Raw genomic sequence first — 22,910 nt, 5'->3', positions numbered from 1 at the left:
TGCGTGTGCTCAGGCAGCTGGATTGAGCCCTCCATTTGTGCTATGAGTGCCGGGCACTGCTCCACACTGCTCTCACCAGTTCCTCCATGCGGATGCGGTCTCCTTACAGCTCCCTCTCACCCCTCCAGGTTACACCTGCATCTGCTCCGGGCTGTTTTCTGGGGAGCGCTGCGAGCTAGGAGACAGCCCCTGTGACTCCAAGCCCTGTTTGCACGGGGGCACCTGCGTCCTCTCCGCCACCGGCTACTCCTGCCACTGCCCCGACTGGTACCTGGGCGAAAGGTAAGGCCAGGAGGTGTCCTGTGGTGGGCTGGGAACATGATGTGCTACTGGTCCCTGTTATCACCAGACATCACAGTGTTTGGCTTTAGCCCCGAACCCTATGGTTAACACCACTTTGGAGTTCTCACCAGCAATGTTACAGCCCGGATATGTTTCCCCTACACTAAATGTCAGCGAGTGCTTGCCAAATATCCACAGCTGGAGAACTCACCAAGCCCAGAGGCTGCTCTGCTGCTGGTGTCACCCGCCGCAGCCACGCACCCTCCCCAAGCTCCCTGCCCCTGCCTCCAGCCCAGCGCCACCAGAGGTGCCCTGCGTGGGGCCCCGAGTCACTTAGCTTGGGTGAAAAGTGGTGTTTTTAACAAATATGAAGGCAGAAATCATTACTGCAACTCCTGGATAAGGGAATGTATCTGGGCATTAGGTGGCAGTGTGATACTTGGAATGGCACACACGCCGGCTCACACATCGTAAAGCAATAGCTAAGAAATTAGAGAAGTGAACACTTCATAGTGTCTCTGCAGTAAGAGTAATAGGGAAAAAAAAAAAAAGGAAGGAAAATCAACCAGTGCATATTCCACCTAGCATGGGGAGATCATTACTGCTGGAAGGGAAAGTCCCTGTCCTGCAGGCGAGTGAGAAAGGAAAACATTTAGGTTCTACGGGGCAGAGCAGGACAGAGAATTCAGTCTCAGCTCTGCATATGCTCCATAAAATACCAAAAAATGACCATCCTGTAAACCTTGCAGCCTCCTTATGAAAAGCACTATTGTAAATGCCAGGATCCCCGTCCTCTGCCAGGAGAGGCAGGTAGCACGGGCGGCTGGCAAGGGAGGCAGAGGCCCGGAGGGGACACCCCAGGTGGTATAAACCAGAGCTCTGAGCAGGATGGTGCAGCTTTAGCCTCTTCCCCAGGCTGATGTTGTCCCCATCCCTTCCCAGGTGCGAGAAGCTGGCCGAGGAGTGCCAAGACAACCCGTGCCGCAACGCGGGGCGCTGCGTGAGTGCCCAGGGCTCCATCCACTGCATCTGCCCGTCGGATTACCAGGGGGACTACTGCACGCAGCCCATCATCACCCCCGCCATCGTGCCCACACAGTGGGCGGTGGGCCCGGAGGAGATCGCCGAGATCGTGGCCGGCGTGCTGGGGGTGGCCATCCTGGCCGTGGCCTTCGTGCTCATCCGCAAGCGCTACCGCCACCGCGCCAAGGCGCACAAGCCGGTGGCCCGGGAGGACCCCGACCTGCTCTCCAAGAGCGAGTTCTCCAAGAGCGTGGGCGTGGGCACCCAAGCCGTGCCCCCCATCGAGCTCAACATCCTCGGCGACACGGCGCACAACAACCTGGACCGGGCCACGCCGGAGCAGCGCAAAGCCAGCGGCACCCCTGAGTTCGTCACCTTCAACTCGGCCAATGCCCCCAAGCACCGGGGCACCATCGTGTGCAGCGTGGCGCCCAACCTGCCCCCCGCCGCGCCCCCCTCCAACTCCGACAACGAGTCCTTCGTCAAGTGCACCTGGGCCAGGGAGGAGATGGGTCAGTAGCTGCAGTTTTGGCTTGCTCTTGCCAGGTCCCTTTACCCCTGTGAGGTGGTCACGCGTTTGCAAACATGGGAGAGCAACGGTGTTGGGCAGAGCAAAGTAAAATGTGGGTGAATGCTGCCCTAGTCCCTCCACTGGCTCTTCCCTTCCCCAGGTGTCACCTCTACACCCCCATTTTCAGCTTTAATTCACTCAGCTCCCTACACAAGCAGCAGGGGATCCATTAATGCACAGCCTGGATTCCCACGTGCCCAGGGTCAGAAGTCCCTGTAAAAGGGGATGTTGAAGCTGGTGGGGAATATTTAAGATCCTAAAAGTCAGCAGGAGTTTTAGTGGAGTCTTTCACACCAAACGCCCACAGCCAGAGGGATCATGCCCGGAGGGAAATGCGGCTCCAGGCAGCCAGGTCCCTGCTCTGTTCCTGCCCAGGAGCTCAGCCTCCAAGAGAGCTGCCAAAGAGAGCTCACAAGAGTGAAGTACAGGGAAAGGGATCAAGTGGATCACTTGCTCTGCACCATCCCTTCATTGTGGAAGCTTTTTGCATCCATGTGGCGTGCTGAAGCATGTCGTTTGTTAGGGCAGGGGGTGCCAGAAGCCTGGTGGGAGCACTGCCCTGGCACAGGTAGGGGTGCCCCGAAATCCCATCTTCTCCCGGGGCAGACACTGCAGCTCTCCAGTCCCCACAGCTCCTCTCTCCCCTCCACCCTATCTCCTGCAGGCTCAGGCTCACACAGTGGGAATCAGCAGGCGGGCAGGAGAGGGAAAACCCCAACCCGGGGCACGCACCGCAGCTAACACAGCTCTCTTCTCTTCCAGTCTACCCAGCAGAAACAACCTACTGGCCGCCCCGCTACCTCTCCTCGGACGTCCAGGAGTATTCCCACTACGAGATCATCCAAGCCCCCCCCGCCTCCTCCTCCCACCCTCCTCTCCCCCCGCCGCCCCCTCCTCCGGCCGACGCTGAGCCGGTGGCTCTGTACGGGGGCTTCCCCTTCCCGCTGGACCAGAGCAACAAGCGGGCCCCCATCCCTCCCCGCTACAGCAACCAGAACCTGGAGGACTTCTTGCCGCTGGGGCCGGTGGAGATGGGAGCCTCCCAGTGCCAGAACGAGTACACGGCCATCAGCTACTACCCGGCCCAGCTGGTGCAGGGCGAAGGGGTCCCCTACCAGCCCGAACCCGGCTACAAGCGGGTGAGCATGAGGCTGAGCGTGGCGCAGCCGTCCTACGCCGACTGCGAGGTGGTGGGCCACCACCAGCCCGGCCTCCGCGCCCAGCCCCTGCCGCCCCCCAACTACGAGGGCTCCGACATGGTGGAGAGCGACTACGGCAGCTGCGAGGAGGTGATGTTTTAACCGAAGCACTCGTCCCGGAGCTGAGAAGGGAAGCACACGTGTGTGTGTCCCCACCCCGAGGGAGGCTGGCATTCCCCCGCGCCCCGGTTTGCAGCATCTCCTCCTCGTGCTGGGGTGGGATTTGGCTGGATCTTTTTGTTCCTGCTGTGGACGGAGGGGAAATGCTCCGGCCATCGCCAGGACATGGAGGATGCTCGTGGGATGCCAGTGACTAACCGGCCTCATTGCCACGGAGCATTCCCCCCGACGACACCGTGCATCTCCTCGCAGCCTGGGCTGCCCGGTCCCGGGGAGGAGCAGAGCAGGCACTGCAGCAGCCCTGGAGGAGAAGGCACGGAAGGACTAGCACTGCCCAGCCCCAGGTGGCACCCCGCAGCCAGCTCTGGTGCCGAGGACTCGCATCAGGGCGATGGTTTGCCCGGTGGGATGGTTCGGTTGGTGCAAACCCTCTTCTGCGTCTGCTCCCCGCGAGGCTGGCTGAGAGATGAGGGGGTGCAGCCAGGCCTGCCAGCACGCCCTCACTTGGCAAAAAGAAATCCAAGAAAAAAAATTAACGTCCATTTCTACAGGGGAAAAAAAAAAAGACAGCCCGTGGACCCTTCCTCCCTGCTGTGGGGAGCAGGGGAGCCTGCCCCGAGGCTGCAGGCACAGAGACATCCCCGCAGCTCTGCTGGCTGCAGCAGTACCCAGCCCTCACACCCCTGGGGCTGGCGTATCCCAAAAAGACTGCAGGGCCAGCCCCTGTGCCATGGACTGCACCCGCGGCATCCCCAGTGCGGGATGGGCACCGGCTGAGGGCTCATTGTACGTCCCTGTGCTCGGGAATGTGCTGTTTCTTGTGAAAGGTTTTCTTCGGTTGGTCGTTTGATGTAATTTTTGTTCCATTGATTTTTTTTTTTGGAAAGTATTAAAGATGATTTTTTTTTTTACTACTATGATTTCATAGGATAACTGATTCTCCTGTAATTAGATCCCAGCTTGTTTTGCACACTGGCACCCCTCAGCCTTGTGCTTGGGTGGTATTTGCAGAGAAAAACTGATCCAAAAACGGATCCCAAAAGCTGCAGCAAGTCCCTGGTGCTCCTGGCACATGGCTGCCCCACACCTACCCCCTGCAGCCCAGATGAGTCCCCTCGCATCCTCCCACAGCTCCTGCTCACCTGCACAGGCAAGAGAAACCCCCTCCCATCGCTTTTTTCACGTAAAAAATAAATCCGATTTATTGATTACAGTGAGATACATGATTCGGGTGCCGCACCAGTTCCCCCACTGGGCAGCCACCCACGCTGACAATATCCATAGGCACGCGACACGGACGTGAATCACTTCCATATGTACACGATTCCCCCGGTTACAGAGCAGCCTACAACACACAAGTGTCAAGTTTTCGTGTCCACCTGGCCCCTGCCAGGTCCCCTTGGTGTCCCACCACCCCTGCTCACCCCCCACTGTGCCTCAGCCCAATAAAACACCAAAAAAAAAATCACCAAAAAATGGTTAATGCTGCAGAAGTACCCCAGCGCCCTGGGAGCACGTAGATGTCCCCTGCCAGGGAGGTGACATTTCTGCACCCAAACCCAGCCCAGGTGCAGTAGCCTCATGGGTGAGCCCTGCCCAACCCTCCCTGCACAGCACCAGCGCTGGTACCAGCCTGGGAAGAGGCAGAGCTGGGGTCCCCACCCAGCACAGGACACCGATATTGCACTTTTCCCACCCGTGGGGTGCCCTGGAGCTCCTACAAGCTGCACACACACTGCTCTGCACAGCCTTCCCCTCCTGGAAGCGGCTCAAATGCCAGAAGTAAGCGCATGTCCTGCTCACCAGCCACGGAGGATGCACAAACAGCCTGCTGGCTCTGCATTTTGGCTGCAGGGCACACGGCGCTGAAGGCTCCCAGACAAGGGACCCCAGAGGGACAGCTCAGCCAACACCACTTCGCACCACTAGGAAGAGAGATCCCATGGAGAATGCATTTGCTCTCATCTGCCCCCCCCCCCAAAAAAAATATAAAAAGCAGCAGAAAGGCAAGGAAATGCTCCAGGGAAGAGGCTGTGCCCCCCGAGAGGAAGGAAAGCAGCAGCGTGGCAGGGCAGAGCCAGGTGCCCCTGAGCGTGCACTGGCCACAACACAAGCAGCAAGAGGAGCAGAGAGAGAAGCACCAGCGAGCAGCCTCCTCCAGGGCACCGGAGCTGCAGCAGAGGATGGATGCCACCAGGGAGGCAGGAGGACCAGGAGGGAAGAGAAAAAAAATCTTTTTGGGGATTTGACATTCAGTGAGGGACTGCAGATGCAGCCAGAGCGCACGGGGCCAGCTCGGGCACTGTAAACGAGGCGCTGGGTTCTGTGATGTGGGCAGCACGTGGAGCTCCCTGGCAGAGCAGAGAGGGCTCCACACACCTGAAATCCTACTGCTTCCAAAAAAATGTGCGTGGGACATGTGCGTTAGGAAATTGAACAAAACCCTTCCATGCCAGCCCTCTCTGTTCGGTGCCAGAGAGGGCTGGGAACAGAGCGGGGGCACAGCAGGAGCCTGTGCCCACCGGTGGTGCTCGCACCCAGGGGTGCCATCGTGGGAGAGCTGGGGGCTCCCACACTGGCCCTGGGATGCTCCGCACCTCAGTGCTGCTCTCCTCCATCCCCACGGGGCCGGGGCAAGGAGGCAGCTCCACGCTCTCCAAGCTGAGCTGAGGTCTCTCTGTTGCCACAAAATAAAGTGCTGAGGGGGTGGGGAAAGGGAGAAAAAGAAAACTGGCACGGAGAAGAGCAGTCCCTGTTCCCCACCCTGACTGAAAGGATGGGGGAAATACGGAAAGGTTGGGATCTAAAAAAAAAATAAAATCTACATCCCCAGAATTCCTCCCCCTCCCAAAATACCTATTTACAGGAGTGCCAAGGGGGCTGCTTTGCTGCGTCACCTTCCCCCGAGGCATGCACTGCCCCAGCCAGGGCCAGATCCCTCCTCCCCAGCCAGGCAGCCCCATCCCAAACCCACCAGGACTTGCAGGAGGAGAAGGGAGAGCATCCCCAGGGGCAACCTGGCCCTCGTGCCCCCAGCAGAGCACTCAGGGGTGCTGGGGGGACCGTCACTGCGCCGAGACGCTGGTGCCATTGATAACGGCCGCGGGCGTAGCCAGCTCCACCAGCGCCTCGTACGTCCCCACCACGAAGCCCACGAAGCCGATGAGGCTGATGGCCACGTCCTTGGCGATGAGCAGGGGGTGCATGCCCTCCACGTAGTACGTGGCGATCTCCAGCAGCGGGGGGAAGATGAGAGCCAGGGCGCTGCTGCTGACGGAGCCCACCAGGGAGATGACGATGTCCAGGCGCGGGATGAGGATGGCCAGCACGCCTGGGGAAGCAGAGGACAGGAGGGTCAGCGAGGTGTGAAGGGAGCACGGCCAGCTCCAAACCACCCCCCTTTCACTCCAATTAGAGCAAGCAAAGCAGTCACAGGGATGCTGTTACTTGCGTGGTGCCTCTGCCCTTTTCACACACTGAACTTTGAAGAGAGACCCCAGCAAATGGATGCTGCTCGTGGAACAATCCCCAGCCCCATCACGAGAGCCAACACTCGCTCCCCCGCACCTCCCAGGTCTCTGCCTCACACCTGGGGAGCCTCAGAAAACCCACGAAAGCAGAAGGCGGCAGGAAAAAGCCGCATCCCCCCCACCCCTGAATAAATCCGTGTGGTTTGCGAGCGTTTAGAACCTCCCCACCCCCGGAGCACCTCCAGCACAGCCTGGAGGGGCAACATTTGTCCCGTAAAAACTGCAGCCAAGGAAAATCCCCCTGGGAGACTCCTTCCAGCTTCCAATTAGTGGCTGCAAACCCCCGCACGTTCGTGCTCCCTCTCCTCCTGCTCAGGGCAGGTGGAGGAACGGGGACGGTGCCTTCTCCTTCCAACCACCGCCACCACAGCAGCTCCAGGCTCTCCTCCTGGTGCTGTGGGCCCACAAAACCCAGAGCCACCAACGGCGTTTGCAGCTTGCCTCACTGGGAAAAGTGCAAAAGGACTTTCAGGGGGGTCAGCGGGCAAGTGGCAGCTCCCACCAGCACACCCAGCTCCAGGGAAACCCAGCTCCTCCAGCCCTGTGCCAGGCACAGCAGCGCTTCAAACACAACAGCTCGATGCCAGCACCACCAAGACTGGAGGCAGAAATAGGGGAATGCCTGGGCAATGCCCTCTGCTGGGCATTTCGAACCTTTTGTGCCTGCCCCAAAAAGCTCCCCAAGAGCCTAGCTGGTGGATTTGTGGTCTCACTGCGTTGGGCCCTCTCGAGTTGTCCCAAAAGGAGTGAGTTCAGGGGGTTGCTGGATGGACAGAGCTGCGAGGGGACACGGGACAGGAGGGTCCCTGCCACCAGGAGCATCCCTGCTCCAGCAGCTGGCTGCTAACAGCATCCTCAGCCCACCCCACCCCGCTCTCTGGGCTCAAAGCAAACACAATTAACGCCCCTCCACAGCAGGCAGAGCTGAAGTACCAGCTGCAGCCCTCAGCCTCCGGGGCAACGGTCGTGCTTTCCACAGATATTCATTCAAAGGGTTTCTGAAGCGTGCTGGTTTTGAAGTCGAAGCTTGAAAGACACCCCTACACCAAATTGCATCCTCTCTTTGCGAGCCAAAAGCCACGATGCGGGCTTGTTCTGCGGCCACGCGCTCACACGATGAATATTTATGCAGCCCCCCCCTCATTGCTTTTATCCTCGCCAACAGCCACGGCGATTTCTTACGGGGAAAGATAAGGGGAGGAGGTACAAAGCAACCAGCACCCCCCTACCAACGCCCAGCTGCCTCCACACCCCAAATGGGGGGGGGACACCACTGCTGCTGTTGCCTAAACCCACCACCAAACCCCCTGTTCCCCTGGCCAAGCACACCCCAAGGCCTGCAGGGAGCCCTGAGATCGACCACTGGCACTGGGGAGCTGGAGCACAGCGGGATTTCAGCCCTCACCACGCTGCAGGGACAGGACACGAGATCAAACGCTCGCTGCGGGCACTTTGGCCCCGCTTTGTGCCGGCTCCAGCTCCTCCAACAGCCTCTGGTCTCGCTCTCCGGCTGGACACGAAGAGGCTTTCCTCCTGCCTTTCTCGAGGAAATGAAAGGCAGAAAGATCAAAGGGGGCTCTTCTCAAAATGAGCTCTGAGCAATTAAGGGACCGGGGGAGGCGCCTGCCCCTCGCCCTGCTGCTTTCTGGGCCCCAAACCCATTCCAGATGCCACCAGCACGGCTCGGCCTGGGGCAACCCCGGTTGTACATAGTGTGGGGGACGAGAGGATGGAGAATCTGGGGGTTTGGGGTGATGGCAAGTTGGATACGAGTCAGCAGCATGCCCAAAGGGGTGTATCAGGCAAGGCCCTGCTGGCTGGCCGAGGGAAGGGGTTGTCCTGCCCTGCTTGGCCTGCTGCGGCCTCACCGCCAGCACTGCGTGCTGCTTTGGGCACCACGGTGTAAAAAGGACAGAATAATAATAGAAAGCACCCAAAGGAGGGCTACAAAGATAGGGAAGGGTCTGGAGGGGAAGATGTGTGAGGAGTGGCTGAGGTCCCTGCGTTTGTTCAGCCCAGAGCAGAGCAGGCCGAGGGGAGGCCTCATGGCGGCCTGCAGCTCCCTCACGGGGGGCTGAGCTCTGCTCTCTGGGGACAGAGACAGGACCCGAGGGAACAGCATGGAGCTGGGACAGGGGAGGGTCAGGCTGGGGGTTAGGGACAGGTTCTGCACCCAGAGGGTGTTTGGGCACTGGTTCAGGCTCCCCATGGACGTGGGCACAGCACTGAGCCTGCCTGTGTTCAATAAATGTTTGGACAATGCTCTCAGACACACGGCCTGATTTTCGGGTGGTCCTGTGTGGAGACAGGATTTGGACTTGATGATCCTTGTGGGTCCCTTCCAGCTCGGGATATTCTCTAAGACCTCAGCCAGCAGCAGCACCCTGCTCTCAGCCAGCACCACGCTCTGCTCAAGCCCAAACCAGAGCCACTGGAACGCAGGGCCAGGCCTCCGATGCTCAGCTGTGGTGCATCAGCAGCATCACGCCGTGCAGAAATGCTCTTATTTTTTGGTGGATGACGCCTGGAAGCTCAGTCAAGCATTTCAGCTGTGCTGAGAACAGCAAGCATTTAGCCTGCAGGAATCAAAGCCAGCCAAAAATGAGATAACCCTGCACTTCAGTGACCTGGTGCCCCTTAGGTTTCCACACACCTACCTTTCCCAGCTCATATTTTCCCAGTTAAGAAGGCAGATAGGTCAAACCTCCTTCCCAGCCTGCTAAAATCATGTGTTGGGCTGAACTTTAAAAGCACAGGGGCAGCTGTGCACAATGACTTCTGCAGCAAGCACTGGGCTGCACCTCGGTGCTGCAGACTCAGAGTCAGGGCAGACCACAGCCCTCTGGGAGGCTAAAACATTTCTGAGAACCTACAGCTCCTAAAAGCCATCTCCAGGGGTCCCAAACCAGCCAGGTCCAAACACTGCCCTCCCACAACAAGTGGTGTCAGACTGTGCCCCAAAAGCTGCGCATCCTTCTGCAGGGAGAAGCCAGCAGTCCCCAGAAAAGCCAGAAGACTCAAAGAGGCATCCCAGAAGGAACAACATCTCTAGATCTGGCCAGGACACCTGGAAAAACCTTCCAAGATCTCAGCTCAAAGCCAGAGGAGCAGAAGGCACCTCCAAGCCGTGCTGTTTCAGCCAGCACGTGAGGCTTGGGTAAGTCTCCTGCCAGCTCCACACCCTTCCAAAGGTCCAGCAGGCTCCGGTCTGAGCTGCCCACACACCAGACCAGCTGCTGGGACGTGGCATATAAAGCTCGATGGGACTGTATAGCTCCTCTAAATTAATTTGGACATTTGCCACCCCTCTGCAGAGAAGACCGCTCCCAGGCAGAGGGATGAAGGCTCTGGGACAGGCTGCTTTCTACTCACAGGTCACGCTAACCAGGGCCACCCTGAGGAGCAGGTTGACCACCCAGCCCCAGCGCTCCGACACACGGGCGACGAGGGGAGGGATGATGATCTCGGCGGGCACGTAGAACTGCACGGCGTACGTGAAGAAAATCCCGAAGGAGAAGAGCAGCTTGACAGCTTGGTACAACCTGCAAACGAGAAGGAGGGGACCAGTGAGATTCACTCTTGTTCCAAACCCCGTGGCATCAACAGTAAAAAGGAGGAGCACTCTGCCAAGAAGGACTTTTGTATCCCAGCCATCTCCTCCTCTAAACGTGCTCTTGACAAATTAAGGGCGATGCATTCACTTCACCGAGACACTTCTTGTGCAAGGGATAGCAGAACCTCCGAGCCCACACCTAATTAGAGGTTTCAGCCCTGGCTTTGCGTAAGGAAGCAGCAGGCCAGCAGCCTCGAGTGTTGCTTCCCCTTGAGAAACCTCCTGGGCACGGATGTGAAGGGCCACTTAAAAAATAAAAACAGGCACGGGGATGGCCAATATGCCTCTGCCCATGGGACAGGAGCCTAATTTGCCCCTTGACACATCACGGCACCGTCTATTTTGTAGATGTCCCTGTGCAGCACTGCCATTGCCCGCTCCAGGTCACACATCCTCCAGGTTTGTCACCACTTAACGGAGGGATAGGGGCTCCGTGCTGCCCCCTCCACTCGTCCAGGATGACACTGCAAGGTCTGCAGTGCCACGGGGTGGCCTTCTTCCTGATTGTCAAGCATGGACAAACATTTCCTAACACAGATACTCAAGTGTTAGGAAACAGCCCTCACCGGAGACACAGCAAATAGCACTGATACTGCCTGCAGTCTGCAACCCCGACTCTCGGTCGGTGACCCAGAATGAAGTTCCTTCCGTCACTCGTCCCCAGAGGCGATGGTCCCCTTGAACTTCACCCGCAAAAATCCTGCTTCTGAGCTGAAGAAAGGGGAAAAAGCTCTCTTCCCTGCTTACAGCCAGGTGGAATTTATTCTCTGCCTTAAGACAGGAGATAAAGAACACCTTCTAAGAGGCTTATCAGCTCCAGCCATGAATATTTCACTGATTTCACTTACTGCTGAGTAGGGAGAGGACTGCACTGCCAGCAGAAGTCTGGGCTTACAAAGCAAATGCAACACACACATCACCACTTCCACCTGCAACTCAGCCTCCTCCACAGAACTACAGAGCAGCTGTTTTCATAATGCAGCAGGGGGCAAGCGTGGCTGCAGGAGAGCCAGAGAGCCACCTCCCTCCCGTCTCTGCCCTGAGCTTCCCGGCAGCCAGAACCAGGCTCTGTGACAGAGGAGCGATATCTGTAACCATATCATGTAACCATCAGCTACAGCCCTACCTGTTCCCCGAATCGAGGCATGCTGACCAAGCAGGAATCAGGGCTTGTAAAGCTGCAGCTGGAGCACTGTGTCCAGCCTGCCAGGACAAAACAGACACGAAGCTCACAGAGCAAGCTGAGGAGAAGCTACTGAGGCTGCTGGAGGACACGATGTGTAAGGAGAGGCTGAGAGCTGCGTTTGTGCAGCACAAAGAGGTCAAGGAGGATATTGTTACTGGCTTCAGCCACCTAATGGGAGAGCAAGAAGGCAAAGCCAGGCTCAGAGCTGCACAGCAGGGGGACCAGAGGCAGCAGGACAGAGCTGCAGCCCAGCAGGGTGGCTCAGCACCAAAATGTGGGAGGTGGGGACTCTCCATCCCTTCTGACATTCAAGATTGAAGTTGGCTGTGCTTTGAGTAGGTGGTTGGAGCCGATAACCTCACGATACCCTCCACGAACTAAATGATCCTGCGATTCGATAGGCAAACAAAGCAAAGCTATCAGAAGAGTGCAGAGGGCACCCACTCGGCCAAGCATGCACCGCACATGACTTGAGCGCACGGTAGCCTTGAGCCATGCATCCCACACTCTGCACATCCCAGAGCTGTGTTCTCAGGAACTGAATGCTGTAAAGCAATAAAGCGCTCTAAGGCAATCCATTTTTTAAGAGATGTTATTAAAAAAAGGCACCAAGTAAGGCTGGGTCCTGATTCTGCACAGGTCAGGAGCCAGGACACCAAGCTCAAAGGGCAGTTTGAATACCAAGAAGGGGAAGAGCTCCAGGGTTAGCCTTGACCCAAAGAGAACTCAGGTGCAAGTGGGGTCTGGAGAGGCACTGCTTCTCCTGGAGGGCCACACCAAGTCATCCTGACAAGCTGTGCCCTGAGATATTTCAGCAAGAAATGGGAAACCCTCCTCTGACGGGAAGCTCTGGCATTACACACCTCCAACGGGCCGTACGCAACCAGGCATCTCCCCCGTCGCCGCAGGGCTTCCTCCCTTTTAGCTGGTGGGGTGAGGCAACCTTGCCAGGCTGCGAGGAAGGATTTCGGCAGAGCAGCACAGTGTTTCGGGGAGGCTGTGGTTAGACCCGGGCACCGGGAACCGCCACGCTCCTCGCTCGAGGAAGCTGCGGTGGCAGAGAAACGAGGCTGGAAAAGTCCTTAGTCATCCTCTACCTCAACGACTGCCAGCAGGCTCGGCAGACGTGTTCCTAGAGACCTCCAGGCGATGGATACGGCTGAGCAAGGCTGCAGCATCTCCTCCACCACCCCTGCCCTGTCTCCCACGCTGCAGGCAAGCCCCGTGATTTCTCACCCGCAGCCCTCCTGGCCAGCTGCTGCAGCCCGGCGCCTTTTTTACTGCTGGGGAGAAAACCCGCTGGCAAAGCAGAACTGGTAAAACACCCGTGTCAGGAGCAGGCCTTCACCCATCACCCAGGGGGTAAGGCATGCAGGGGAAAACAGCCTTCAAGGCTTTAGCCTGAGTTTCCCAGCCCTCATTTTAACAAGACAGATAACGTATTTCCAAGTGCAGTGTTTACAGCCTCCATCAAACGTTTTGCCAGAAAGAAGCAGGCACGATGACTGAAGAGTTTCATGCTCTGAGTCACAAGAGACCACAGCACTCCTTGCCCAGGGGCAGCCCTGCCATGTTCTGGGGCTTCCCAGGGCCCTGCTTCCAAAGGGCCATATCTAAGAAATCCTATATGTCTCCCCCCAGAAAACCACTTGGACAGAAAGAGAGAGACTCCTAGAAACACGCATTTGACAGAGGATCTTGCTTTCCCCAGAGCCACGCCTGGGCAGCAGCAGAAGGCCAGGATGTGGAAGTCCAGCAGTGACTCAAAAACCCGAGTCCTGCCCAAATCTGCCCGGGCTGTGGGGAGGAGGCAGCAAGTCACAGGGCGCAGCACCGAGCAGCTGCTGACCGAACAGGGACGGGGCTGGGGAAGGGGGCAGCCACTTCAGCTGAAACTCTCACTTCGGTCTCTTGACAGATTTCAAGCCAGTGAAGGCTTCAAAGAGAAACTTTTTAAACTCCACAGCCATCCTAACCAGCCTGGCAGCATCCCGAGGAACTGTTTTGCCCCAGGACAGCTTTCCAAGAAGCCTCGTGGCATCCAGACCAGACCTCAGCCCCGACACACAGAGATGCTTTGGGGCAAGCAGCACACGGAGGACACGAGCTTCTCCGCAGCCTCCTCCCTGCCTGCCAGGCAGGTGCCCCAGAGCAGCGAGTGGTGAGAAGGAACAGCGGTGGGGTTGTGCAAGGCCTCCTCAAATACTCCCAGGAGGAGCAAGCTGGGAAAGGCTTTTATTCCCAACATCTGCATGCCGAAGAGCCTCCACGCTTCTCGTCACAAAGGCAAGGGGAGCTGCTGGCATTTCTCCTCCAGGGTGGATAGGGAGCCACTACACTGAGCAGCACCTACCCCTGGGGGTGTTAGTGGCCAAGGGAGGTGAAAGCCAGCACGGGGAACCACAGAAGGTGAAGCAAAGGAGTTTGCCCTGACACTCGTGTGCAGTTCCCACAAGTCCCACATCTTTACCCCCCCATTTTCTAACCCATCTTGGTGGCTGGTGTGAGCTGCCCTAGAGCCATACGAGAGGCCGTGCAGGACAGGCAGGTTGGAGGAGCTGCAGAATTCGGCCCCTAAGGGATGGAGCACCCTCATGGCCACAGCAGCCACGCACAAAGCCCCAGCTCGCCATGAGCTGCGAGGTGCCCGGGTGCAGAGCTTGGAGTGGGAGTTCAAGCTCCGGGGCTGCAAACAGGGAAACACAGCCCATGGGGCAAAACCACCACGTCTCCCCCACACCGGGAGCTCCCAGCTTTGGGTTTAGGTTTCCCACGTGCTTCGTTTGGGGAAGAGAAGTGGTTTGGTGCTGTTCACACATCACCTAGTATGCCAAGGGCTGTATCCAACATCTCAACAAGCTCCTCTGGCCAGTTTTGGCCCTCCCCACCTCCCCCAAATGAGGTGACCTAAGGGGTGACCCTCTGCAGGGACTCACCAGCAGTTGGGCAGGTTGAGCGTGATGCTGGCCTGGATGCTCGCCCCAAAACGCAGGTAGCCCAGCACGCTCAGGCTGATGTACAGGATGGTGACGATCGTCATCCCCACGTAGAGTATCACCGGGAACTGCCGCGGGTTCTTCATCTTGTTTTCCAGAGGCAGCACCTGGAAGGAGGAGGAGGATGGAGCAGCAGTTTTCCCCTGTTCCTCTGCACCCCCAGCCCCATAGCTGAGCACAGCCCTACGCACCGAGCCTGGAGACCCCAGCTGGACCTGCTGCACTGGAGATGAGACCCTCTGCTCAAATTTGAGACCTCTGGGCTTAGCACGGCGAGCCCCCAGCAGGGTCATTTGTGCCCTTGCAAAGGGACCGTGTGCCTTGCCAGGGGCTGTGCCCACGGGAGCCCAGCACCTCAGGGTGATGCTGCCCACCCCACATCCCAAAGCAGCACGGCTGTGCCCGTCCCAATCCCTTATCTTATTTTTCCCAGCAATGGCTGTGGCACTTTTTCCTCTCGCTGCAAGTTTGTATGGACAGGTTTCAAACAGGCAGGACAATAAAAAAATAACACACGAGAGAAAAAAAAAGAGCAGGGACAATGCCCCATCTTGACACTACCAGCACTTGCTTCAAAGAATTTCAGCAAACATTTTTATAGCTGTCCTTGGGTGGTGGTGATTTCAAGGAGAGACAGTGGCAAGGCCAGAATAGCTTTTATTTGCTTCCCCACCTCCAAGCTACCAGCAAGAGATCTCTGTCCTGGGCAGAACATGCTGTAAATACTCCTCCTGGAATGGATTTGGCACGCTGCAGCCCCGTGTTTACATAGCCAGCTTATATTAAGAGATGAAAACATTTTTTTTTTTCTCCTTTGAAGGGAGCTCCCGGAAACAACCCACAGCATCTCAGCGAGCCATTAAGCCTTCCACCCACCCGGCCTTCTCCGCAGCTGCTCTATTTGCAGCACCTGGTACAGGAGGCACACAGAAATCCAGCTCCGCAGCAGGCTCGTGCCGCGTGGCTGCTGGGGGGAAGTCACACTGCCTCCCAGCAGGGTGGGGAGGAGTGGGTGACATTTTACCGTGCCGTGCTTTTCGGCCTCCCATTTCAGGATTCAGCCTGGAGCAAGAGCCAGGATGCCTCCTGCAGCTCTGCTGGCTGCCCTGTGCTAGGTGACACCCCCAGTGGAGCCCAACCTAGTGCCAGGCACGGCCCCCTTCAAAGCTCCTGCTCCTCCAGCCTCGGGTGGAAGCACCAAAGGCAGACCCTGGAGGTAGCCTGGAGTGAACAGCATCATCCAGAGCCTGGGCTGCTCTCAGGGAAGCTCCTCTGCAAATTCAGCTGCAAAGCACAGCGGGTCCCACGGCAAGCCTGAGCGCAGGCTGAGCCTCTCATGCCACATGCCGAGACTTACCACCCCGATGCCTTCAAAAGCAAAGATAGCCGTGCCAAAAAACAGAGGGTAGGTCTTCCAGGCTGCTACCAGGGGCAGGTTGCTGGGATCGGGAATGTCCTGGAAAAAAAAAAAAAGCCCATACTGAGTTGAGCAGCAGGGAGGACGCAGCCTGGTCCCACAGCTCCCCATAGAGCAGAGGACCAGCACCACACAGCCCCTCTCCACCCTCCCCACACACCACCACAACCCCAGCACCCCATAAACCACAGGGATCCGCAGCGACAGCACACGTACCCTGACGATGTACTGGTAGATGACCACAAGGCTGACCAGCATGGCCACGTTGGCCAGCATGGAGAAGATGGACAGGACCTTGAGGTTCTGGATGAACGACAGCAGCACCACGAAAGGCAGCAGGGACAGCATGTAGAGCCGGGAGTCCATGGTGGGGGTCAGGGCCACCGTGCGGTTCGAGTTGCAGTCGGTGGTGGTGTCGTTGGCAGCGGACACGACCTGGGGAAGCAGAGGGATGCTCTGGGAAGCCCATCGAGGTCTGACAGCCACAGACCTCGGCAGCCCACCCCAGGTGGCTGGGATGACCACCCCAGCTCATTTTCAGAGGCAGCTGACTGACTCAAATCAAAGCCATGCAGCTCTTCAGGTGGTTTTGGAGCAGATCCCTGTTGCTCCAAAGCTATTTTCCAAACCAAAGCTCTGCCCAGCATGGTGCCACCTTGCCTGAGCCACCACCTGCACCCTCGCTCCCCACCTCAAACAGAAACAAGCAACATTCCCCTCTCTCCACCCAAAAAAATGCAAAAAAAATGAACCCAAAGCAACCAACAGAGAAGGGTTAACAAGAGGCACTGCCACGGTGCTAGGGACCAGACTGCTACTGCAAGAGCAGGGTTGGAGCACGCTGAGGGAACGGTGCTCAGCAGCATCCGCACGGCACGGAGCTGAGAGCACGGAGCTGCTGCCAGCTCCTTACAGCCCGGCAGCCAGGCAGGTTCAGGGTTTCTGTTTATTTTCCTCCCGACGCCAAGCAGAAGGAAACTCTTCACCGTGTAATTAACCTCCAGAGCCGTGGGATGAGGCAAAAAACTGGAATGCAAACCGGACCAAGCGAGGGAGTGGAGAGGTTCACGCCAGGTCCCGGTGGCCATCACACGCTGCTCGCTCACAGGGTATCAATAAACCAATTAGCCGAGCTGGGCAAGACATCAAAAGGCACAATTCCTCCTCTTTCACCCCATTCCTGCCTTCCCTCCCCTGGAATGAGCCTCTGCTTCTCCCGGCCAACACAGGCAGCTCCGACATCTCTTTACAGGGAGCAAACAAGGACCCTCAGGCAGACCGTGCCCTCCAAAAACATCCCAACGCAGGACTTGTACCTTCCTGAGCAGCAGCAGCCCCAAAAATCAGACCTTTTGTGAAAGGCAGGGCTGGGACACGGGAGCTAGGGCACAGCCCAGGCTCCTCCACGCCTCCCAGCCAGGTCGGGGGGCTCTCCCTGCCTGCTCACGGAGCAGGAGCAAAGCCTCACCTGCCTCAGGTTGTCCGCCAGGAAGACGAAGTAGACGCAGCAGAAACCCAGCTGAGTGAGGATCAGGAAGAGCCCCACCACGCGCCTAGCAAAGAGAAAAAAACCGCTCGTCAGAGATGTAACCTGGGAACAGGAGTGCACATCCCCTGGGACTCCTCTGACTGGGGGCAGAGCTAAATTAAATACCCCCAGCGTTACCTTCCCGGGGGGACACTGAGCACTGGGGCCAGGCGACCAAACACCATTTGGTGAGCCAAAAAATGTTTTGCATTCCTGCTGCTGGGCTGCCAGCACAGCCCCGGGACCAGCCAGCCCCTCCACCCCTGCCCGGGGGCTCAGGTACCTTCCCCAAACGGCGTGTGTCCGCAGCCAGGCGCTGGGGGTGGACTCCAGCCCGTACATCACGGCTCCTCCATAGTCCACAAACTGCTTCTGGAACCTGCCCGGCACAGAAAGAGAGAGAGGAGAGGCATCACTTCAGCCCCATCTGCTGGCTCCCGTGGCAAACAGTGGCACAAACGGGGAAATCGGTGGTGAAAAAGCCCCAGGAGGTGCCCGGCTGAGGCTTCACCACGGGAACTTGGTGCTGGGAAGCTTCAGAAATGTGACAGGGGCCGGAGGGAGGGCTGGGAGAGCCGCAGGAGCCGCTCCTTACCTGTAGCAGAAGTGATGGGCGCATTTCACCAGGATGCTCATGCAGTGCACGGCCACGATGCCCATCACCAGCAGGCTCAGAGGACCCAGCTGTGGGGGAACAGAGGGGGCAGGCTGCACTCTGACGGCCGGAGGCAGAGCTGCAGGACGGGGTTTGGGGTGCAGACAGCGCCTGGCACTGAGGCAGGAGGAACCAGAGCACCCCCGGATCTCCCCACGGGCAGAACCGCCAGGAGAAACCCCACAGAGGGTAAAATCCCGTGGCCCCACAGCACACCAACGGCCGAGGGGAATTGTGAGGTGTGTGCTGAGCGCACCAAGCGGGCGCAGAGGCTGCGAGCTGCCTTACCAGGATGCCGGCATTCTTCAGAGCCAGAGGCAGCCCCAGCAGCCCCGTGCCGATGTTCCCCTTCAGGAGGTGGATCAGGGTCTGGTACCACCTGAGGGAGGGGAGATGCCGAGGTCACCCCGGGGCAGAAGCCACGCACCCAGAGCGCGCAGACGCAGCCCTCGGTGCTGCCCCGGGGCCAAACGCTGCTCCATGATGCTGGGGGAAACACACACGAGGTCCAGACCCTATCCACCAAACCCAGCAGGAACTGGGACGGACTGGAGGTGAAGACTTCACTCTTTTAGCTCACCAACAGCCCCCGCCACCCCCAGGGATCCCCCCCACGCCACCACCCCCCGGCACCGCAGCACGGAGCCACCGCTTGTCCCCTTCCACCCCCCAGTGCCAAACAAAGCCCCGGGGGGCAGGAGGGGTCCCTCACGTGGTGCCGTTGGTCTCCCCGAAGCGCTGGTAGGATTTGGGGTGCGCGAAGCCGTTGATGCCCCCGGGGGGGCTCCCCTCGGGCGTGACGTCCGTGGAGCTGTAGTCGTTGTAGTCCTCGCTGCGCAGGCGCCGCGTGGACATGGTCCCTGGGGACGGAGCCGTGTCAGGGACACCGGGGGAGCCCAGCTCCACCGCCCCCAGCCCGGGCTCCTTGGCATCAGCCATGGTAGGGAGGGACGGGCTGCTTCTGCTGGAGGCAGCGCTCCCGCAGGGCTTTTATAGGGCGGGCTGCCCGCCCCAGCAATCAGCCAGCCGCCGTGCCCCGAGGTCAAGGACCCAGGGCACGTTCCCCCCCCCTCCACGGCTCTTCCTCCAGGCTGGTGTCCCCGTTTCGGGCACACCCGTGTGGGTGTCCCTCGCTCTGGCCAGGAAGAGAGGTTTCCTAACATGCTTTTTTAGGTTTTTTGATAGTTACAAGTTGAAAATTTGATTGTGCCCCACCAGGCTGGGGCACAGTCCCCATGCAGACAGCACGGCGCTCCCCCCAAAGGTTTCAGAGCCATGGAAATGCCCACAGGACCAGGGGGCTGCCCAGTGCCGCCCGGCACGCTCACTCCAGCCCAAAGCCAGCTCCTGCAAGCCCCACAAAATCCTTCAAACCCCACTGACAAAGCTCCTGCCCCTTGGCTTCAGCTGAGTTGCTTCAACTCCAGCACGCACCCCAAGGAGCTGACCTTGCACAGCCCGCTCCAAACCCAGCGCTCGCTTCCTCTTAAGACACCAGAAAACATCCGAGGGAAGAGCAAAGCCAGCAGCGAGCCCGGAGAGGACAGCGGGAGCCGCAGGGCAGCACCCTTTTTCGGCTGAAACCTCCTCCTGCGTTTGCACAATGCCCGCCAGGAAACCGAGCGCCACCAGAGAACCGCGCCGGGCACCCGGCTCCGCTGCCCCCCGCAGTGACCCACGGAGTTAGAGGAGGACGGGGCTGCAGGAGAGCCCTGAGCGCAGCCCCCACCTCATCCTTCAGGCAGGGCAAAGACAAAAATCTCCTAAAATCTCCTAAAAGAAACAATCCTCCAGCTGCTGCCCGTCGCTCCAGCTCACCCGACACAGACACCGAGCACTGTCCCCGCAGAGCCACCGCTCCCTGCCACCTCCCACGGCCACCCCAGCTTCCCCGAGGCCTCCCGACCTCCCTCCTGTAGGATTTTCCTTCTTCCTTCCCCTCCCAGGCTCAGGAGGATGCTCCGGGGATGCTCGGGCACCGCTTGTCCCCATGCAGGTGACGGTGACAGGCGAGCACGTGCCGCAGCAGGGCCAGCCTCCTGCCCCGCTGACTCGGCACCTCCACAGGGTGCCACCGGGGCCACCCAAAGGGTCCCCAAATGGGACGAGCCCTGCCTGCCCCGTCCCACCCCCAGCGGAAGCGGCAGAGGCGCCGCAGCCGGGCTCTGCTTCCTGCGGGGCGGCTCCGCACGCACCCCTGGGGTCACGCGAGGGAAGGAGCCCGGAGCCGCAGGCAGCCCCGACAGCGGGGAAACGGGGACCGAGGGCGTTTACCCAACGCCAACCCCACGTGTGCTCCACATCCCAGCCGGCCACGCTGCCCCGGAGAGGTTCCCCTCCCGCAGCACCGGCAGCGGTGTGAGAGCAGCCGTGGAGCCGGGGCCAGCCGCGCTCCCAAGCCGAGGGCAGGACACAAACCCCATAAATCACCCCCGCCCGGCCACGTCACGGTGCCCGGAGCCGCAGCGAAGTTTACACAAGCGAGGAAGCCGTTTGTCATCGGGCAGGGCTCCGCCAAGCAGCCCCGGCCACCGCCGGGCACGAGGGAACCGAACGCAGCCCCTACAGGGAGCAGGGCAGCACCACAACCCCAAATCCCAGCTGCCTTCACGCGTGGTCCCCTACACGAGCAGCCCTGCTGCGGTTCAGTGTAGGGGTACGGACGCTGCTCCTTGTCCCCACTGGCCCCTGCCCCACGCAGGACACACAACCACCAGGAAAAGCCTGGGCTAAATGGGATGAAACGGAGCTCAGCGTGTCCCAGCCACGGTGTTTGGCGCGCTGCGGCCTGCAGCACATCCCAACGGGACGCAATGGGGTTCTGGACTTGCACCCCATACATCACAACCCATGCGCCCCACAAACTTCATGCACCCTATGCACGGCATCCCATGCACCCCACAGACCCCATCCCGTGCACTACTCCATCCCATGCACCGCACACACTCCCCACACCATACTCCCGAGCACCCCACAGGCTGCCTGCACCCCTGTCCCCTAGAACTGCCCCGCAGGGTGCCCCCCCACAATCCATAGACCCCATGTACCCCATACACCCCAAATACTCCATATATGCTACATACCCCATGTATCCCACACCCTCCATACCCCCTGTACCCCATACACCTCATATACCCCATATATCCTATACACCCCCTGTACCCCCCACACACACCCTATACACCCCCTATACCCCATACACCCCATAAATCCCATACACCCCCTATACCCCACACACCCTAGATATCCCCTGTACCCCATAAACCTCATATACCCCCTGTGCCCCACACACACTCCCTATACACCCCCTACACACCCCCTATACCCCATACACCCCACACACCCCATACACCCCCTATACCCCACATATACCCTATGTACCCCGTCCCCCATGTACCCCATGTACCCCACACCCCCCATACACCCCCCACACCCCCGCTGTACCCCACACACCCTCTATACACCCCCCAATACCCCATACACCCCCTGTACCCCATATACCCCCTATACCCCATATACCCCATACACCTCATATACCCCATATATCCTACATACCCCATGCACCCCACACCCCCCACACACCCCCTATACCCCCCATACCCCCCACACCTCCCCTATACCCCAAACCCCCCCTATACCCCATACCCCCCATACCCCCCCCCATACCCCGCACCTCGCCGCCGCCCCCCTCCGCAGCGGCCCCGGCCGGGCGCGCTCCCTGGGCCGCGCGGTCACGTGACACCCCGCTCAGCTGACCGCGCCGCCCGGCCGAGCCCTCCGCCGCGCCTGCGCACGAGGAGGCAGCGAAGCCGAGGGGCGTGGCCACGAAGTGCGGGCAAGTGGGCGTGGCGGTGGGCGTGGCGGTGGGCGTGGCCTGGCGCCGTGGCGCGCCCTGGCGGCGAAACCGCGGGAAAACGTGGCGGGAACCGCGGCCACGCGGTGGCGGCGGCCCCGCAGCGCCGAGCGCAGCCCGGCGGGGGCAGCAGCTCCCGGCCCGCCCCCAGCCCACCCCCAGCGCCACCAGGCTGCAGCCCCGCGTCCTCCTACAAACGTTTATTAAGGGCCCGGCGGGGGGGGAGCCGGGAGCAGGGAGCGGAGGGGGGGTGTTAGTGGTGCTGCGGGGCGAGGTCAGGGCACCGGGAGGAGGTGGGAGCACGGCGGGGGGGTGAGGCACCTCCTGCAGGCTCTGCCCAGGCAGCCGTACCGTGGTTAAGGCGTTAAAGTGCATGGGGGACCGGCAGCAGGCACGGAATGACAGCGAATGGGGGGGGCACAGATGGGGGTTAGGGGGTCACCGGCACCTCTGGGCTGTGGGGATGTGGCCGGTGTCAGAACGGGGTCAGGGTGTGTTTGCAGGGCAGTGCAGTTGCAGCAGGATGGATGCTGCCCGCTAAGCCCAGTCCCTACACCACTGAGCAACCCCCAGGCTGCAGCTGAAGGGCCCCCAGATGTGACCAGGCTGCTGGTCTTGGTGGTGCAGCCCCAGTTCATCCCAGACTGGGTACAGCATCCTGCCTTGGCTTGGTCCCAGGGGTGAAATGAGATGAGCGGGACTTGGCCTTGGCCGTGTCACAGCCACGTCCCACCCTGAGCAATTGTGGCCAGTGGCCAGCCACCTCCCCTGGCTGCTGGGAGCAGCACCAGCCGCCTGGTGCCTTGTGTCTGGCTGGGGTTTGGGGCTCTCCCCCCTTTTGTGCTCATTTTGTCGCAGGCAGGCGCATGGGGAGGTGTCCCCACAAGGGCCTCGTGTCTCCGAGCTGGTCCCACGCACACCATGGGGATGCTTCAAG

General features: G+C 59.6%; 2 protein-coding genes across 5 annotated transcripts in view; one reads left to right on the top strand and one right to left on the bottom strand.

The window, feature by feature from the left end:
• The window catches only part of FAT2 (FAT atypical cadherin 2), a 54,872-nt gene extending 50,767 nt beyond the window's left edge, over positions 1 to 4,105 (top strand). The window contains exons 22-24 of the mRNA XM_027468224.3: positions 129 to 282; positions 1,225 to 1,817; positions 2,639 to 4,105. Of these exons, the coding sequence (XP_027324025.3) occupies positions 129 to 282; positions 1,225 to 1,817; positions 2,639 to 3,177 (1,286 nt within the window). The 3' untranslated portion in view covers positions 3,178 to 4,105. The remainder of the gene's footprint in view (positions 1 to 128; positions 283 to 1,224; positions 1,818 to 2,638) is intronic.
• Positions 4,106 to 4,369: 264 nt separating this feature from the next.
• On the bottom strand, positions 4,370 to 21,949 carry LOC101804862 (proton-coupled amino acid transporter 1). Of its 4 annotated transcripts, none has more exons than XM_027468220.3 (11): positions 21,794 to 21,949; positions 18,833 to 18,980; positions 18,409 to 18,499; positions 18,061 to 18,149; positions 17,749 to 17,844; positions 17,406 to 17,490; positions 16,154 to 16,372; positions 15,878 to 15,976; positions 14,461 to 14,627; positions 10,098 to 10,267; positions 4,370 to 6,526 (listed from the first exon to the last, which is right to left on the bottom strand). In XM_027468220.3, the coding sequence occupies exons 2-11, from the start codon at positions 18,973 to 18,975 to the stop codon at positions 6,261 to 6,263; spliced, it is 1,425 nt and encodes a 474-aa protein (XP_027324021.3). In that variant the 5' UTR covers positions 18,976 to 18,980; positions 21,794 to 21,949; the 3' UTR covers positions 4,370 to 6,260. The 4 variants fall into 4 exon arrangements, with proteins under 4 accessions (XP_027324021.3, XP_071879724.1, XP_071879727.1 ...); XM_072023623.1 differs by having other exon boundaries at positions 21,787 to 21,884; XM_072023626.1 differs by lacking the exon at positions 21,794 to 21,949 and adding an exon at positions 20,027 to 21,041.
• Between the last annotated feature and the right edge of the window lie 961 nt (positions 21,950 to 22,910).

The sequence above is a fragment of the Anas platyrhynchos genome, chromosome 14, assembly GCF_047663525.1.
Source record: "Anas platyrhynchos isolate ZD024472 breed Pekin duck chromosome 14, IASCAAS_PekinDuck_T2T, whole genome shotgun sequence".
Taxonomy (NCBI): domain Eukaryota; kingdom Metazoa; phylum Chordata; class Aves; order Anseriformes; family Anatidae; genus Anas; species Anas platyrhynchos.
This window is presented reverse-complemented; position numbering and strand designations above follow the sequence as displayed.

Bases quoted from the DNA above. Each gene is read 5' to 3' on its own strand.
- LOC101804862 (XM_072023624.1), bottom strand. From the start codon at position 19,059: ATGGCTGATGCCAAGGAGCCCGGGCTGGGGGCGGTGGAGCTGGGCTCC. The intron at 18,500-18,832 runs GTGAGGGACCCC...CCCCTCCCTCAG, and splicing joins GGGGAGACCAACGGCACCAC to GTGGTACCAGACCCTGATCC. The intron at 17,845-18,060 runs GTAAGGAGCGGC...TGTGCCGGGCAG, and splicing joins GCCCATCACTTCTGCTACAG to GTTCCAGAAGCAGTTTGTGG.